The sequence below is a fragment of the Pelodiscus sinensis genome, chromosome 5 (assembly GCF_049634645.1).
Source record: "Pelodiscus sinensis isolate JC-2024 chromosome 5, ASM4963464v1, whole genome shotgun sequence".
In the NCBI taxonomy this organism is placed as follows: domain Eukaryota; kingdom Metazoa; phylum Chordata; order Testudines; family Trionychidae; genus Pelodiscus; species Pelodiscus sinensis.
In genome coordinates, this window is record NC_134715.1 from 50,617,142 (window position 1) to 50,636,535 (window position 19,394).

General features: G+C 45.2%; 2 protein-coding genes across 6 annotated transcripts in view; one reads left to right on the forward strand and one right to left on the reverse strand.

Moving 5' to 3' along the window:
- LOC102461173 (UPF0462 protein C4orf33-like) overlaps positions 1-16,652 on the reverse strand; it is a 31,118-nt gene extending 14,466 nt beyond the window's left edge. Inside the window, exons 1-2 of one of the 4 annotated variants that reach the window (XM_075929972.1) lie at positions 16,522-16,652; positions 548-807 (exon numbers count right to left, since the gene is read on the reverse strand). In XM_075929972.1, coding sequence (XP_075786087.1) covers positions 548-728 — 181 coding nt within the window. In that variant the 5' untranslated portion in view covers positions 729-807; positions 16,522-16,652. Of the gene's footprint in view, positions 1-547; positions 808-13,943; positions 14,087-16,521 lie in introns of those variants that run through there. The other 3 variants (XM_006127881.4, XM_075929973.1, XM_014575867.3) reach the window with 3 other exon arrangements.
- Positions 14,103-19,394, forward strand: part of SCLT1 (sodium channel and clathrin linker 1) — a 135,232-nt gene continuing 129,940 nt past the window's right edge. Inside the window, exons 1-3 of one of the 2 annotated variants that reach the window (XM_025187118.2) lie at positions 14,103-14,216; positions 14,771-14,885; positions 19,120-19,187. In XM_025187118.2, coding sequence (XP_025042903.1) covers positions 14,852-14,885; positions 19,120-19,187 — 102 coding nt within the window. In that variant the 5' untranslated portion in view covers positions 14,103-14,216; positions 14,771-14,851. Of the gene's footprint in view, positions 14,217-14,285; positions 14,505-14,770; positions 14,886-19,119; positions 19,188-19,394 lie in introns of those variants that run through there. The other variant, XM_025187119.2, reaches the window with a different exon arrangement.

Consider the following 19,394-nt stretch of genomic DNA (forward strand, 5'->3'; position numbering starts at 1 on the left):
CAGCCCTTGGGAAACCCTGTACCTCAGTCCTTCGTGTCCCTTCCCCTCACCACGTGGGGCTGGAGTGCCAGAAGAGTGAGGTGTCTCAGTTGGAGGCCACATTAGTAAGGGCTGGAAGTTTTTGGAGGGTTTTTTCACTTATGTGGTCCCCAACTGATTTTTCTGTGGGTCAGCAGCCCCTGATCCAAAAAAGGCTTCCTATCCTTGCCATAAAGAAGGAAAATATTGAAAACTTGTGTTGGACATAAATTAACATTTTACTTTGTTTAAAATGAAGTTTGATAAATTAACATGGAGTTAAAAAGCTTAATCTGTTTAAATGAATATTTCCTTTCTTACTGGTTAAATTAAACTGTTCTCCCCAGCTGCAGCACTAGCATAATTATGTAAATAATGGTAAGTTTCCATTAGAAACTGGTGGTCCATGGAAAGGTTTGCATTAAGCCAAGTGGACCACAGGCCAAAAAGTTTGAAAGCTACTGCATTAAATATACTGCTGAAGGTATTACACAATTTTTTTTGTTTAGAGTGGAACATTTTCACTTACCCTCATAGTCCCACAGTCCATTGAAAGGCTTTCCTGGCTCCCCAAGTGGTGCTGGAGGATCATTAAAGAAAGGGGCACTTATTTCCATCAGCAATCCTTCATTGCCTGACTTCAGCCTGATTGTTACTGGTTCATGGTTCACTGGTAAACCGTCCCATGTGTGTTCAATTTTAAATTCCATCTATTTCATAAACAAACTGTAAATGGATGTATGTCAACAATTCCAGATTAGCCTCAAAAGACTGTCCTGTTGGTATAATCTGAAGGAAGAAAAGAAACATAAATTTTATGTGATGCTTAGGACAACAAAATAGCATTACACTCACAGAAAGATAGTGCATAGGATAACTGATATGTTTGTATCTGATCTTTCAATTCTTACTAATAAGGGAATACAACTGGACATCAGAGTCCAAAGAGTTGCATGAGTTTGCCGCAAAAATAATTTAGCCAAAGGAGTTGTTATAAAACCAAGTTCTGTACACGGTTTACAAGTTTAGCTCAAATATTAAGACAATCACAACATGCATTTAATTAAATTTATTCCTGGGCTATGTACACACAGTCATGGGGCTGTAAAATTCATCCTTTTCTGATGAAAGAGGAGGAGAGCCTGTTCCTCCCCCCTCTAAAAAACAAACACACACAACCCCACACAGGAGCTGTGTTATTCAATGGAATTCACCCTGTAGGACAGGAACATATGATATAATCCTGATCCCACATTCAAAATATAGTGCATGTTTGTGTTCTTATTCCAATAGAAGAATTTGGAAAGATGGAGAATGAAGATGTGTTTCTCTACTAATCAATCACCCAGTCAATGGCTGATTCTGATATTATATAGTCTACAGAAGTATCCATGGCCAACTGTGTTCCCATATGCCAGAATTATAGCCAAATATCTGAATGGATAAAGTCCTGCTGATACAAGGCCAGGCTCTTCAATGCTCAAGTGGCTGCAAAATACTCTGCGCAACCTCTGAGCCCTACCTACAAGCTATGAAGTAATCCAGTGGTTCTACAGTGAAATGGACATTTCTGTACAATATCGAACACGAAGTTTTAAAAAAATGAGACATCTTTCAATGTTTAAAAACAAGTCATTAGAATAAGAGCCAAGTGTATTTTCAAAAAAAAAAACTAATCTCCTAATTTAAGATTAACAAATAACAAGTGTGCACGTGTTCAAAACCATATTTTCCATATATTGCCAAAGACTTTTACCACAAAACCCCCATATATTCTAAATTAGACCAAACTATATAAAAGTTTCCACTGCAAAATGCAACTTTGCTGATTTGTGAATGTGAAAATCAATTTTATGGCAAAGCATGTAATACCTGTTTTATAAAACTTCAAGATATAGAAAATTAAAATTAGAAAACATTTGGCATTAAGGATTGTTCTGCTGTAAAACACTGAAATTCAGGGATTTAAGAACTAAACCAACATTTTAACTCATTAAACCCATTCCTGAATCTTTCTTTTCATAGCAGAATGAATGAAGGGCCATGCACTAAAATAACTTTTTAGTTAAAAGGTGAACTGTAAAGCTTACTTTTCAAGGTTATCTGCAAATAACCACCATATTCTGTTACTGGCTATTCACAGATACCTTTAATTAATTTAATGGAGAGTGTGGTGGTTTAAAATGGAAAAACCTTGTCTGATGGAAGTAGAGCTGTAATAACTTGAGAATAATGTATGGTGGCCTCATTATTGCAATCTTTACCGCATAGTTAAATGGAGAGCAGTTGAATTCCAATTCAGGAGAGGTAAAAGTATGAAACCTCACACTTGAGGAGATGCACTCAGAGAAATCAGAAAGAAAGTAAGAGGCATAACCCTGCATCCACAACGCCTTCCAGCTACTCACGCATAGCAATGGCATAGGACAGTGGTTCCCAATCTTTTGATACTGGGTACCAGTAAACCCATCACAAGTTTTTGGAGGACGGTAACATTTATTTGCATATTCATCAACTTGGGTTGTTCCACCCCCACTCCTGGCTCAAACCCCCTGGCTGCATCCGGTGCCGAGCATCTGTGTCGGTGCACACGGCACCCAGTGGGTTGTTTCACCCTCCCCTGGCCCCAATCCCGGTCGCTTTATCAGCCGGCGCCGGTTCCCCGGCTGCGTCCAGCGCCGGTGTACGGCCTTCTCCCTGGGTTCTTGCTCCCTCCAGATGTAGCCCCACCGCCTGGGAGCATGTCCAACAGAGATGCCGTGGCAGCGGGCTCTCTCCCAAGAGAGCTATACCACTACACTCAGCAGTACAGGGTGCTGCTACGCCGTCACACAAATAGGATAGTGCGCAATAATTTTTCTAAGGACCGGTACTGGGCCACGGACCACATTTTGGGAAACGTTGGCATAGGATATAACCTGACATTTTGAAAACTCTCCACTTCTGCGATAGGCTGCTTAACAGAGCATTCAGCACACATGGTTGGAGGAATTTTTTTTTTTAAACTCTTAAGTACTAACGGTCCATTCTTATTGTGACCGGTTAGCACCTGTTCAGCTGTGACATTCTAGCAAACACTATGCTAGAGTGTCACTCATCTGGTCCTCTGCACACCAGTTTGTGAAGCTTTTTTTCCATCTTACACTGTATAGTTATTTAAATTTACATTATATAGACTAACAAAATATTTTTAAAAACTCCAGAAAAACATTGACCTCCAAAGAGAACTTTCACTGTGTATACACATTTGGGTTTTATATGTTTACTAGCCTGAACACTGAAGCCAATATTTGTTTGTAATGATGCCTTAGCAGGAGTTTATCTAAAATATTCTGAACTTCTACTTTAAAATTCAGAATGTTTTTCACTTTTTGCAACACGAGGGGAAGCGGGATGAAGAGGAAGATAGAGGCTAAAGAGAGGTGAGTCTCTAAGCTGTATTAAATTAGGTTGCAGAAGATTCAGGGGGAAATTCATGCACCTACTTCACAGGTGATAGCTTTGTCAAGCCTCACAGAGACAAAGAAAGAAAATTTACAAGACTTACCACACTTTAAAGGAGTGCTTACAATTCACACGAATACGCTCTGCAAGGCAGTGGCAATGCCAGATCTACCACAGGGAATAGCAGGAACAACAGAATGGAGACAGAAGAGAACGTCCTCTGCCACTATCATGGGAAACCGTGAATCAGGTGGTGTAGAGGGAACTGAAAGGGTGCTTACTCATGTAAGAGTATTGTCTGGTTCCAAAGTACAGCATTTCAAAAACTATATCATTTTAACTAACAGGAGAAAAACATACATATGTACAGAAACATTAGGTCTTACATCTTTTTAGGTGGCAGCCACTGGAGGGCAACATGCTCATACAAATGGAGTTGATGGGACATGAACTTTTGTAATAGTAAAAACTTAAACAACCAATAGTCTTGCAGTACCTTAAAGACTAACAAAACATGGAGATAGTATCATGAGTTTTCATGGGCACAACCCACTTCTTCATTTGAACGGTGTTATTAAAGGTCCAGTCTCTACATAAATGGGGGGAGGGGGGGAGAATAGACAATTAGTGTCCATGCTCCATTAAGCAGATAGAGAAGGTACTAATTGTTAACTGCCCATTGTCTGGATTTTTTTAATGTCATTAGAATGTAGCGGGCCATACAGCCAATGTCTTTATTAATACCTCTGTTATTGGAATTAAACAGTCTGTATGCCAAAGAATTAATGGACAAATTAGGTATCTGAAAAGGCAACACACAGAAACCTGTTGGAACATTTTAACTTGCTCAGACACTCATTAATGGATCTCCAAGTCACCCTATTGTTTCAGGCCAATTTCAAAAGCCAACTCCATAGGGAAGCCTTAGAACTTAACTTCATTTACAGGTTTGATTCCTATAACAGAGGTATGAATAAAGACATTGGCTAGATGGCCACCTACATCCCATATCGTAATGACATTAAAAAATCCAAACAATGGGTACTTGGGAACAATTAGTACCTTCTCTATCAGCTTCATGTAGCATGGACACGAATTGTCTTTCCCCCTTTTCTTTCTCTCCCCCCAACTCCTATTTATTTAGAAACTAGACCTTTAATAACTCCATTCATCGGAAGAAATGGGTTGTGCCCACAAAAGCTCATGATACCATGTCCGTGTTTTGTTTCTCTCTAAGGTGCTGCAAGACTATTCCTCGTTTTAAGCTTTTCCAGTTACAGAGGAGTACCTCTCTGAAGCTTTTGGAATAATAGTTAGCTTTAGGAGGACATGATCATGCACTTAACCAGGTGTGAATCACATCCAGCAGACAGTAGAAGCATGCAGTTTTCCCTCTAAGCTAAGTTACAGCTGATTAATCAGCACCACTCAGTCCTAGGCTCAGGGCTCCAGAGTGCACTGCCTGGGTGGGACTGATTATTCACCTGTGAAGCCGTGCTGTAGCACAGCATAGACTTAGAGGGAACACTGGAGGCATATATACTAGGTAAGCATAGCCACACAATTACCAAGTTATCTAGATACATCATAGCTGTTCTGCTGTACACTGTATTGTACAGTTACGTCATACACCATTCCAAGCTTTCTGTGAAAAGTTCATTCAGCTGAACGTGATCCAGTAAAATCAATTATTACAATTAACCCAAGAAAAAGTCATCCTTACTATTATGGTCTTCTGTTTATGTTCTAAAGTCACAAACTTGACATTTACCTATGGTCCTGCATTTAGCACATTTCCATTAAATATTATCTTTTAAATATAATTTAATGGAAATATATAATTACTGAAAACTGCTTACATTCTAATATTAAAAGTATATAATCAGACTAAATAGTTTACTTTCCAGTGTATGATATTTAACAGTATAAACAAGTATCAGAAGGGTTGCCGAGTTAGTCAGAATCTGCATGAACAACAAGAAGTCCTGTGGCACGTTATAGACTAACAGATTTATTGGAGCATATGCTTTTGTGAGAAAACACCCACTTCGTCAGATGCACGTAGTGGAAATACCAGTATAAACAAGTTGTTCAAAGATTTAGTTTGCACTGACTTCACTAGTGTTTATGTAGTCTGTTGTAAAACTATGTAAATATTCAGATAAGGCGAGTACCCCATAAGACCTCTTGAGAACCACTACAATAAAGCATCAGAGGGGCAGCCGTATTAGTCTGAATCTGCAAAAGCGGCGAGGAGTCCTGTGGCACCTTATAGACTAACCGAAGTGTAGGAGCATAAGCTTTCATGGGCAAAGACCCACTTCGTAAGATGCATGTAGTGCAGTGGTCCCCAACCTTTCGAGGTTGTCGGGTGCCAGGGGGCGTGGCCGTTCGCCCGCCGGGCGCCAGGGGGCGGGGACACTTGCGCCCCGGGGGCAGCCCCCCCCATAGCTGCATGCCCGGGGCCGGCGCTCCCCCCGCCCTGCGCCCGGTGCCAGGCCAGCCCCGAGCACCTGGCGGGCGCATATAAATGCCCCCGCGGGCGCCATGGCGGGGACCACGGATGTAGTGGAAATTTCCAGAGGCAGGTATAAATATGCAGGCCAGGATCAGGCTGGAGATGAGGAGGTGGATCCAATCAAGGAGGATGAGGCCCACTTCTAGCAGCTGATCTGGAGGTGTGAATTCCAAGAGAGCAGAAGTTGCTTTTGTAGTTAGCAAGCCATTCACAGTCTTTGTTTAATCCAGAGTTGATTGTGTCAAACTTGAAGATGAACTGTAGCTCAGCAGTTTCTCTTTGAAGTCTGGTCCTGAAGTTTTTTTGCTGCAGGATGGCTACCTTTAAATCTGCAATTGTGTGTCCAGGAAGATTGAAGTGTTCCTCTACAGGTTTTTGTATGTTGCCATTCCTAATATCAGATGTGTCCATTGATTTTTACGTAGGGACTGTCCAGTTTGGCCGAACAAACTGGACAGTCCCTTCGTAAAAGAATCAATGGACACAAATCTGCCAATTTTCTTCCACAATTTGATCTGAGGAAGTAGGTCTGGCCCACGAAAACTCATCACCTAATGAACCATCTTGTTAGTCTTTAAAGTGCTGCATAGTTCTGTCTTTTGTTTCAGCAAGACCAGACTAACACGGCTACATCTCTATTACTGTTCCCTTCCTGACTATACAATTAGCCAATTACCGACTTCTTAGCATCCTTATGCTGAAGTAAGGCAATTTTGGATGTAGAAAGGCAATCCAATTTATTACCTCTAGACAAAGGGAAGAGTCTAGAAGATTTAAAGGAAACTTAGGTTGATAGCTTTCTGACTGGCAAGGACCCACTTAATAGTTGGGTTTATGAAATACATTTTTCTTTATTGCTTTGTTGTTATGCTTCCCGTATCTCTATTGTTTACCTGTCTGGTTCTTTGATTGTCTCCTGTATAATTAATTTGTTGGGTGTAATCCAATTAAGGTGGTGGAATATAATTGTTTAAATAACCATGTTACAATGGTAGGATCTGTTAGTTAAATTTCAGTAGAATGATTGATTAAAGTATACCTGAAAACATTACTATATATTAGGGACAAGTAGGAAGGGAATGGGAAAAAAACAAGGGGAAAAGGAACTGGATTCGTTTTTGCTGGAAGCTAACCCCAATAAACAGTGAATAGTTCTCATCCCTGGACTTTGTGTATTGCTATTTATCCATGTGAGAAGGACCAATGTAGTGGGATAGTGAAGGGATAAGCCCTCTAGCAGAGTACCAGAACCTCAATTTAATATCCTACTCCTACCATAGACCAAGACATTTTCAGGGAAAGCTGCACATAAAAAATGAAGCACTACCAAAACACTATGGGCCACTGCAACCTCAGAACTGGGGCAGGGACATAGCAAGTTAAAAAAATACAAAGGTGATACTGCACATCAAATTTTAAACCCATAATATGTTCCCAGACATAGCTAAAGCCAAACATTTTAAGTAGCTGCTCGAGGTAGCATTGATTTCAGGCAGTAGCTTAATAAACTTAGAGGTCAGTTAAGTTTGACTGATTTCTGGATGATGGCCTGAAAAAAAGGACAATCAATGAAATAATCTTTCACCTGCTCTTTTGCATGCTCCCAAAGCTTTTCCTGATCAACCTGAATGCCCCTCCCCCCACTTCTTAATTAATTGACTTAACTCTTATTTACTCTCCCCCCAATGCATTGCCATATACAAGAATCCCTACTCAGTGGTATAGCTTGGACTGTTATACTTCACATAAGCATCATTCAGCTAAGTGATTTGCATTTAGCTTTTCCAGTCATTTCCTCCTAACACAGCCCGTGGATCACTTCTGCCATTCTCTACTATTGCTATCTTATCTATGAATACCTGTGCCTCATTACAGTTCATGGGGAAAGATTCTGGAACATATAAAATTATTTTTCCTCCTGTCCAGCATCCCCAGATACAAATAAAAATAAACCACTTAGACCAAAGTAAGCATCCTGTGCATGGGGTGTGAAAGAGGCTGCAACCAGGCCCTATGAATGGGCTGCACCCAGTTCCTCACAAGTCACTCATTCCTCAACAAGCATTGTGTAAGTGGTACTCACTGGGCAGGGTTAGCTCCATTTCTAGCTAAAAGAATGAAGTCTTTGGTAGCCCAGAACAGTGTTTCTCAACCTTTTTTTTTAATAAAGTACCCCCTTAAAAAAATTATAAGTACCCCCAGTATCTAGTTTTCAGACACACACAATTTTTTTCTACCATTGCAACACATTTGTTTAAACAACTTAATTGTAGCCGGGTGGGTGATGTAATTTTTGGGTGTAAAACAAAAATAATAAAATGCTGTAAAACTTAAAACAAATTAAGTTTTCTCCAAATTTCAGTTGTGTTGATGTACCTCCCCCCTCCCCCCAGACTTCTCTTGAGTACCTTAGGGATACTTGTACCACTGGTTAAGAAACACTGGCCCAGACACCCTCTCACAGCTACATTCTGCCTACGGGAATTGGATTTGTTTTCCTAGCCCCCTCCCAACTGCAGCATGAATGGCTGGTGCTGCTCGGGCTTACTAAGTGCACCTGAGCGATCTAGAAGCCTGGAATTACTGAGCTCAACCGCCAGTAAAATTCACTAGGGCAGAGGCCAGTACTAGAAGAAAAGGGTGTTCCCACCTCCACAGGTGTAGCCATTCCACCCAGAAGATAGTTCAGGGAGGCCACCCTGGGCCCACTACTTTTGAGGTCAGGGGGAGGGCTCAATGGCAGCCACCCAAACCAACCTAATGATGGGTCCATCCCCCCATATTGATATGAGTTTGTGGGGACCCAGCATAGCTTCAGGGATAACTGTGGGAGCCTGGTGCATAGCAACAGCAGGGGCCAGGTCAGCCTGTACTCACCGGGATGGCAGGAACCACAAGAAGCAAAGTGAGGCAGCAGCCTGCTCTGCCCCCATTTCCTTGTCAGGTTGCTTTGCCTCAGCATGGCAGTGGTAAGCAGAGTGACTTAGCTCCAGCCCGCTGAACTATCCTGGGCAACACAGTGCTCATGGGAGCAGATTGCAGTGCCTTGGGGCCAGGTTGTTCCACTTTCCACTGCAGTGGAACTGGGAGATGGCAATAGAGCAGAAGAGGCTAATGGGTCACTCTGCTTCTATCTGTTAACACCATAGTCAGTGCAGGGTGGTGGTGGGGTGGGTGTGTCCTGCTGCATGCCAGGTTTTGCGGTAATCCTCCCATCACATCTCTTGGAGAAGGGGTGCTTCTGGCAACAGGTAAAAGAGGGGCAGGAACAGAAGCAAGAAGAGGCTGTGTCATATGAAGCAGAGGGAGGGCTTAGGGTGGTGTAGGGAGGGTTGCTCCAAGCCCCAGACCTCCCTAGTGATGGCCCTGCCCACAGCCAAGTAAATGCTGGCAGAGTGTCATTCTCCCTCTGTCCTTCCCCAGGCAATGTGACTGAAGCTGGGAGAGACAGAATCACTCTCCCTCCTTTCTCCCTGCTATGTAGGCACAGCTGGAACTGGGCATGGATCTCCTGCAGCAAGAGTGATAAGTGAACCTAGGGCTGAAGGAAACAAGCCCCTCTCAACTCCGCCCCTCCCATCCATGGCCCCCATGGGAGGCAAGCCCTCCCATAGTAGGGACAGGCTCCTCATGCTCCCTAGCACAGCCAGCCTGCAGTTTTCTCTGGCCACTCCCACACCTCTCCAGGAGTGCAGGTAACCTGCAGCCCTGCCTCTCCACCCTTCCACCCAGTAGAGGTGGCCTGCAGCCTTCTCCAGCCTCAGAACACCTGGAGGGCTAGCAGCACACGGCCCCAGCTTTCCCCTGCCCTGGAGCTGACAGAACATGACCCTGCCCTGGGGTGGGGAGAGGCTAAAGCCCTGGCTGCCTTAGGAAACTGAGGGAGCAGGGCTGAAGGGAGTCTTGGGATGCCCCAAACCTAATTCCTTTCCCCCCTCCCCCCGGACCACACCTACTCCCTATTCCTCCCTCTCACCTCATCTCTTTGCTAGCATGAGAAGTAAGCAAAATGCAGAGGGTCAAATAATCTTCTCAACTATGTGGCTCCAACTCCCATAGAGTCAAATAGAGACCTTATACAAGCAGGTACAACTTTTCTGATAATATGGCCTATTAACTAAAATGAGGTCTGTCCTTCTGTACAGGAATGCAGAATTTTGCCTGTGCATACATGCAAGTTTCAGAAATTCATACTCCAGGTTTGAATAGTACAATAAAGGTGTTTGTAATAACATATTAACTGCCTGACCTGAAACCCTGTTACGCATATTTCTTCTTGAAGTCCACAGATTTCTCTGTATAAGGATTGCATGATCAAGCCTTAATGTGTGAACCAGCATACACTATAAGAGAGAGAAGCTGATCACAATTCTATTCTTAAAATAGAAAATATCAATATCTAGATCTACATAGGCTGTTGCTTAAAAACTGTGTTAAATATTGACAGAGTACAAAAAAATGTACTACCTCAATAATCCTATGCTTGAGCATTTGCTGTAAGAAAACTCTAAAATACTCAAATTAAGATATGCAGACTCTAAAACAAAAGGAACTTTCATAACACTGTGAAAAAACTTGGATAGCATAGCCTCAAGCTAGCAATGTAAAACTATTAGTAGTGTTTGATTCATATACATTCAAAGAGCTGTAAGCATAAATTGTGGAGCCAGAATTTACTGGTAATGGTATGTTTCTATTATTGGCTTCTCTACACACTTCCCTTGTAACACTACAGAGAAGTGAGTTCTATACCACACAATTTTTAAATAGAACAAAAGCTTTAACAGAGACCAATAAACATTTCTGGCTTATTTCAGGAATTCCCAACAAGGATAAAAATACAGGAAAAAACAGTATGCACACAGAAATGGATAAAATTAATGTTAACACAAAACTGTAATTCTGGCATTTGACTTCTGAGTGCTGGACCTTGCAATGCTATTTAGAGATGTTTGCGGGGAGTCGACTAGTCCAGTGGTTCCCAACCTTTTTTATGCAGTGGACCAGCAAACCCATTCACAAATGTTTGGTGAACCGATAATATTTACATAATTATTATTTGCATAATGAATATGCAAAGAAAGTGTTACTCATCCACCAAAATATGTACCCCAGCTAGAGCCAGCCTTAGGGAAAATGGCACTCTGGGTGAACTTGTATTGTGGTGCCCCTGCCTCCCCAACCCCAGGCATGGTGCCCTCCTATTTTCTTTGGTGGCCATGGGCTCCCCCATCCCTGGCTCCCCACCCTGTGCCCCCTTTGCAATTAACTCCAACACTGTGCCCCAACTCCAGCTGCGTCACCTTCATCCCAACCTCTCTACAATGCCGTTGTCATCCCAACCCCTGCATTTTCCTCCCACCTACACCCCCAGCTCCAGCCCTGTGTTGTCAGTGTGCCTACCACATTGCCTCTCTGCCCAGTACCACCCAATACCTTATGCTTCAGATTTTTTGGCCCAGGGCCCCTACCTGGCTCAACACAAACCTTTCTGTGGACCACCAATTGCTAATAGAAACTTGCTGTTAGTTACATAATTAAGCCCAAGTCACTTTGCTAGTGCTGCAGCAAGGGAGAACTTTTTAATTTAACCAGTAAAAAAGGCAATATTAATGTAAGTGCTTTAACTTTCTCATGCATTAAGGCATGGGCTAGCCAGGCAGCTGCCCGGGGTGCCAACCTATGGGGGGGTGCCTGATGGCAGCTGTAAGAGGCGCACAGCACCCCTTATAGCTGCCATCAGGCACCGCACGCCCAGCTCCTGGATCGCTGGATGCAGCAGCTCCCAGCAGCTACCCTGCAGCGGCCGCCCAGAGCGGGAGCTGCATTAACCACCGCAGCACCAGACAGCAGCACCCTTCCCCCCGAGGTAATGGGGCCCCTGCACGGCCAGGCTCAGTCTGCACCGGGTGGCCCCGGGCTGTGCGCCAGCGGCGGTAGCCGGGCTGGGCCTATGCGTCCTGCTGCCGCCAGCTCCGCCTGCCCTCCCCCACACGCCGACACCGGGGCAGGGCCACGCATGCGCCCTTCCCCAACCCGGGGCGCAATTAAACTGTCTGCCCGGGGCGCTGGAATGGCTCGGTCCAGCCCTGCTTGTGCCCTGTTAGGTCCTTATATCTTTTCCAGTCTGCCTGTCCTCATACCACACCTAGGAAGAAGCGCTGTGACCCCATTTTGACATACAGGGAACTCAAGCACAGACTAGGGAGTTAAGATGATCAGAAACTCCTCAAACCCTGGTTAATGAAGCAGCTGCATAAGCAGCTAGATTAGGGACCTTCAAACCTCAGTGACATCAGGAGCCTCTGTCCTCCCTCCCCCTCACATGGTTGGAGCACCAGTGCTGACTTCCCGCTGTGGGGCAGGGGGAGACAAAGCCCCAAGCCTTGCACCACGATCTGGCTCATGGGGAAGAAGCGCTGCCTGCACGCTGCTGTTCCCCCAGGCAGGAGAGGGAAAGGGCAGTGCTTCTTTCCTGCAAGTTGGATTGTGGAGCAAGACTCAGAGCTTTCTCTCCCCTCTCCCATCCACAGTGGGAAGGCAATGCTGGTATGCCAACTGCATGGGGGAAGAAGCATGTGTGTGCACGAGGCAGGAGAGTGAGGCTGCAGCACCCTGGAAGCTGGCTACTGTGTGGTGGCTCAGGGGACTGGGATGTACCCTAGCAATGCCCCCCAGTGGCTGTGAACACCTGACTTCACCTTGCTATCCGCAGTCAGCAGTTCGAGGACCATCACCAACTGGGAATCGCTGGACTAGTCAACTATCCAATAAGCACAAGCTCATTGGTATTTGAGTGGAGTATCTACTACTCGTGTCCCCCTCCCTTCCCCCCATCACTGCCTCTATGAGAGGTAGAAGGATAGAAAGGGGGCAAACAGGAGTTGGTGCTGGTGGGAGCCAGCTTAAAAGCCAGTTTCCCCCCTGCACTGTCTCTGCAATGCTGCTTGTTTCCCCATCTGGGGGAGAGGATAGGGGAGGTTGCTACAAAGAGAGGTCTCAGCGGGGAGCTGGGCCCCCCCCTCCGGTGGGCAGGGACTGGTGCTCACGCTAGTCTGGGATGTTACATCTCTGCATTTTATGTGTATTAAGAGCCCAGTAGCTCTTACTACATTTAAAATGCAGAGCCACAGCAAGGGTGTCTCCTGCAGACAGCACTGCTCAGCCCCGACTCCAGCTGACTCCTGGAGCCACACCGGATGCGGATGCGGCTCTGCAGAGTGCTCCTTGTTGACTAATCATGTAGTTGATGCAATGTAACATCCTGAATCCTAATAACATTCTTTCCACTACTTCTGTGCAAAGTACTTTCCTAGGCTTAAAATAAACTGAAAAAAAACCCCATTGTGTTGCATCATACTGATACCCACAGGAGCCAGACGGCTTGGCTCAACTGCACAGATCTCTGCCACTTGAATGGATGGAATAACTGGCAGCATTAATAGACGGTGTGTTACAGGTATGTCTACACAACAGCTAGACACGTGGGTGGTCTGTGCCAGCCAACTGAAGCTCACAGGGCTTAGGTAGCAGGGCTCTTTCAAGACCGTGATTTCTGGGCTCCAGCTGGAGCCTGATCTCTGGGACCTGCTGACCTTGCAAGGAGCCCAAACTTCAGCCACGGCCCAACCGTCTAGAGGGCAGTTAACCAGCGCGTTACTCTGAGCCCTGCAAGCCAGTAGCTGGGATGGGCCAGCCAGTGGTGCCTAGCTGCAGACTTGACAACGGCACCAGTGTGCGGGGAAGAGCCGGGTCAAGGGGCTGGGGCGGAGGGGCGGCTTGTTGTGCCTAGCTACGGAGAGGTGGTGCTGGAGAGCAGCCACGTGCCCGGTACCCTACACGCCCCTTCTCAGCAATCGCCCCTGCTTGAGGGGAACCGGCTCCTGCTTGTCTCCCCCCACGTGCCCGCGCAAGCTAGAGCGGCAGTTGCTGCTGGTTCCCTAAATGGAGCGATTCTACCTACCGCGCGCGCGCCTCCGCCCGCAACCCTTCGGCCAGTTCTCTGGCCCGTCCTTGCCCCGCGAGACAGACCCAGGCAGATCCTCATCGTCATGCGGAAATTAAGATAAGGACCAATCAGACACCGCTTGCCACTTATCTCGGATTCCAATTGGTAGATCGGTGGCTGTCACGTGAGCTACACAGTTCCGCGCTGGGTCGGCTGCTCGGGCAGTTGGTGGAAGTGCTGCGGGTGTCCGGGGGTGCACGCGCGCGGTTGGAGGGAGCCGTTGGGCAGGTAGGCGCTGGCGGCAGGACCCCTGGCTCGGAAAGGGGGTTGGTCACAGGGCAAGTCGCTGCGCAACGGTCATTCCTCCCCTCCCCCCCGGGTCTTGCCGCCGCCGAGCCGCTCGTCTGGAGAACGGGGCGGTTTGCCTGGGAGCGGCGGCGTCCTGTGCACGGCCCCAGCCGCTGGGCGCCGTTGCCCTCTCGGCGACGGCCCGGGATGCGCTGGCGGCAGGGCGCGCGGGGCCATAGAAGATGCCCCCTTTCCTGAGAGCCTGCTGGGCACGAGCCTGTCCTCGGGGTAGCAACACGGGACGCTTCGTGGTGGGCGGGGTTAGGGCGGGGAGACACCTGGGCAGAGCGCGAGCTGCTGGGTCGCCGTGGAGCCGATGAGTCTGTAGCAGCTGCACTACGGGGGGGGTGATTGGTGTGACGGGCTAAACGCTGTTTCCGCTGCTCTTTCCCCGTCGCTAGCGGAGGCTGTTACCAGACTTGGATAAAATGCGGCTCGCGCAGAAAGCAGCTCATTTAAACTTATAATAAACTGGTTTGGCTTGTTTCTTGCAGGCTCTGCAGCAGGGCAGGAAAAAACAGCAGTGTACTGAAGCTCTTCATTACCAACATTGGACTGCACAAGCAGGTTAAAATATGGCAGCGGAGATTAATTTTCTAAGAGATCAAAGTAAGCACGACATACACTTAAAATAGCCGTTTGTGCACTTAAGGTCTTGCAATTACATTTGATAACCTAACGGTTTCACTCCCTGACTAGTGTTTGAAAAATGGATGCAAACAGGAAACCTGCCTCTAGAGTTTACTCTAGGAGTTCTAGAGTAAACAAACACCCCCCACCACACACACACACACACTTCTGTTTTACAGTAATTTTAGCAATTAGTTTCTATAACACTCTTTTCTAACAGAATAAAATAATTGTCAACAGCTCTGGTTTGTTAATACATGTAAACCAATATTCCATTTGACTTAGGGATGTAGGAGTTTAAATGGTTAACCAGTTAACCTGTTAGCTGATGCTTTGTTCCTATTACCATTTAAACTCTGGTAGGGAGTGTGGGTAGATAGGCTGGTGCCCACAAGGCCTGATGGAAATTCCATCAGTTACATGGTCTGTACGATTAGACCTACTGAAAAAGTTTGGACTTCTGGCCTATTAAACACAGCAGAAGAGCCCTCCCCGTATTGCCTGTACTCTGACAGAGTTCAATAATGTCTTTATCTAATTTTCATATACTCAGGGAATTTTCTTATTTTTTCATACTTACAGTGTGCAGTAGCGATGTGAAACTTTATCAAAACTGTTAACCAGTTAAATGGTATAATTGTAATTGTTTAGACTGTGACCACCAGTTAACTGTTGGTGGGGACAGGGCAACTGTATGTGGGGGGGTCATTACCACGCTGCGGGCAGGCATGTCAAGAGCCAATGTGGGTCCAGTGCACCATGGGCCAGGGTCTGGATTCCAGGGTTGCTGCTGTGTCGGCCTGGGGTTGCAGTAGTGCAGCTGGGACCAGAATCTGGGGTTGCTGCAGTGTGTTAGGGTTCTTCATGCTCCCACCACAGCCACTGTGGCCCAATCAGGATTTCTGCTAATCCCTTCTAGGACTGCCTACTGAACAGTTTAACAGAACAAGTGGAGTAATATGTAATCGTTAGAATGGTCATTGATGGCACTATTGCATTGTTTGTCATGGAGTGGGTACTCCCAGTCCCCTCTGTGGCAGGGCTTTAGACCTTTCAAAAAGTGTGCTCCACCCTATGAGTGTCTCTAGGGCCCAGGTCCTCTGACTACACCCTTTTTTCCAATGCAACAGTCTTGCTTAGCAGTCAGTCAGTGAAACAGCCCCTTCTGCAAGGGCAGTGAGCTCTGACAGTCAGTAATTGCCCCCCTTTCCTCCAGGTGACAAGGCCTAGTAGCCAGTGGGAATCCCCACCCTCTTCCTTCAGGGCAGTGGGGCTTAATGTCCAGAGTCAGTTCTCACTCTCTTCCCTGAAGGCAATGGGGCCAGAATCAATAGCAGCCCACCCTGTTCATGTGGTAATGAGACCGAGCAGCCAACATCTGTTTCCCGCTTCCTTCCCTCAGGGCAGTGAGGCCTAGTGGTCCGAGTCCATAATCACCATTTTCTGGTCTCAGGGCAATAAGGCCTAGCAGCCAGATGCAATAATCACCAGGCCCACCTTTTCCACCAGGTCCAAGTCCAGGGGCCTGTCAGTGGTGAGCATGTCCCATCACTAGCTCAGCAGGGAATCCACCCAAAACATGCTGAGCTCTTCCCTGCCCTGGTCTACTTCCTACCTTATTCATGACCATAGGCTTCTTCTCCAGCTATTCTCCCCTGATTGGCCTCCATGGTTTGGTCCCACCATAGCTCTTCCTGCAGAACTCTGGCAGGAGCTTCTTCCTCTACAGCAGCCAGCTCTGACTGAGCTGCTCCACTGGCATTTATACCTGTCCTCCAGCTGGTGCATTCCCAGCAGGGCTGTGGGGGTGAGGCTCTCTGTTAGGTAGCTCTGGTTAACTCTTTCAGGCCCAGTGCGGGGTTGGTACACCCTGTTACATTGTTAAATAGAAAATCATATATTGAACAGATGATTTGGGTGATCTCAGATGAAAGGTCACCTTTCACATTATAAAAAGGCACTTCTATAATTGAAAGGAAGGGCTGCTGTATCAGACCCTCTTTCTACTATTTTTTGGGGGGAGAAAGGGTTATGTGTTGAAAAAAGTGTGTAATTTTGTGCCTAGCTTCGATTTGCCTTTCCTTTTAAAGTGCCTTGTATTTTTCAGGCCATGGTTGCTATTTTTAGCACTTGCATACTTTCATTATTTTCCCCATCAAACTAGAGCTCATACTGTCTAGAATAGCACAAACCTCAGTGATGTGTCTTGCTTAATCTGGCTCAGGTTTTCGGTCTTGCTTTTGACTTTCCAGAAGAGTTATTGTTGAAATGTATCAGGATAGTACCTAGTGACAAAGGTAGATCTCCCCTCTATTCTCACACTATACAGTATAAGCGTAGGTCACAATTGTGAGTTATTGATTTGGAACTTACTCTAGATCTGGTATGATTGCAGTGTTTTCTTTTGTATTCATGCTTAAGAAGTCAAGGTTTTAAAATAGTAAGTGTTCCTTATATTCATAAGGAAACTGCTTTAAGAATGTATAGTCTTTAAAAACCAGCTCCCTGCGCAGACTGGCTCCCACGTCACACCCTGCACTGCTGCCTCTGATACAGGAAAGAGCCAGTTTTGAAACTGGCTCCCCGCACAGAATGGCTCCTGCTTGTGCCACAATGCTGCAGCTGGCAGCTCCCCTGCAGGTTATTCATTTAAAACTTGGACTGGTGGGCTGGGACTGAGCCAGTGTGCCAGTCCAAGTTTTAAATTTAGAGCATTCAGGGAGGGTGGAATTGTTACAGTTAACCAGGCCTGTTAACTGATAAGCAGTCACATACACAGCTATACCAATACACCAAGCCAGTCTGGAATTCCCCATTTTCTTCATGACCTGAAAGTGCTTTCATGAGTTCATGTTTTATTTGGCCTTCTCCAATAAGCAATGTGATGTCTTTGGAGGATTCCACTTGTCCTTTCAGTCAGTCTCTGACATACTCCCTCCAGTGGTTTGAGCACTGACCTGCTACACCCAGGGTTGTGAGTTCAATCTTTGAGGGGGTCATTTAGGGATCTGGGACAAATTTGTCAGGGATGGTACTTGGTCCTATCATGAGGACAGGGGACTGGACTTGATGACCTCTCAGGGTCCCTTCCACTTCTATGAAATAGGTATAGGTATATCTCCATCTTGTCAGGGATTGCATGGTATTTACTGGGTTGTTTTTTACTTCTCTGTAAGAGAACTAGTTAATTTTTGTTTAACAAGTCTTATATTTTTAAAAGTTATTAGTGAATACGTAGCACATGATGGAGTTTTAGTTACATACAGTAGTGTATTGTTAATTTTATTTATGACTATAACAGCAAAGAGTAAAATTGCAGCAGGCATAATAGTAATATGTAAACTATAACTCTGAACATCTGAATGCCTGTACATTTAAGTATTTTCCCAAGGAAGCTAATATGTTATCACGTATGTTTCAGTGTAATATTATAAATATGTCAACCATTTTCTATGAAAATTACAGTAAGCAAGATATGTTGGTTTGAAGCATTAAGTAATGATCATGCTCAGTTCCAGACTACCAAGCTGTGTCCATTTGGTCATGCAGCACTTTTTACTAGAATACCAAGTTTTATGCAGCGAATAGACTGAGCTTATTCTTCAGTTATGAGTGAGTGTATCCAAAATTTGAAAGGATTCATTTTGTGCTTGCTAGATACAGATGCAACTATTTTTCCCAATTAAAGATGGTATTTACGGGCACTCTTTCATGAAGTAGATTTCCCCCAGGAAATTGCAAACATTGCATCATCTGGTAAGGTAGTCAGCTATGCCCAGATGCATTTATCGGTAGGATTTTCTGCTACAAGGTCCATCTTGGGTTAATTATTTAAAATGTAATAAGGTAGCTTTCTGATGAAGACATTGAACTGGTAGGATTATAGCTTGAGTCCTTCAGTATTAAATATACATATGCGGTATCTCTTATTTGCATTACTTAGGTTCCAAACAGCTTTATAGAAATATTAAAAAAAAAAAACACTAGGGCAATATGACAAATGGCATTTACTATTAAAATTACAAGAAAAATTGTGGCCTGCAAAGATGGCCTTTTTTACTATGAATCTATATTTTTCAAAAAATAAATGTGTTCCTTAAACTGTAGACATATGTCTCCAACCCGCTACATCTATAAAACTGTTTTAACTGCCCTCTTATAATCTGTGTAAATATTTATACAGTATCTATAACTGTTTTACTTTTTTTTCCAGATCAGAGACTAAATGCAGCACTTAGACAGCATCAAGCAGAGAACCTTTTGAGAACCACCTCTGTGCAAGTATGTTAATTAGGACTTGTCAGTACTGAGGATTTTTACACTGGTGTAAGCCCACAGTATAGGCGCACTGCACAAATATAAGAAGTCTTTTTCCAGTGCTGTGTTTGAGTCATTCATCCCTGTGAATAACTCCATTGCTGATTTCTGTTGTTGCTCAAAGGTTTCCCACACATCAGTTCAGTGAAAGTGATGTGATTATCTTGTCAG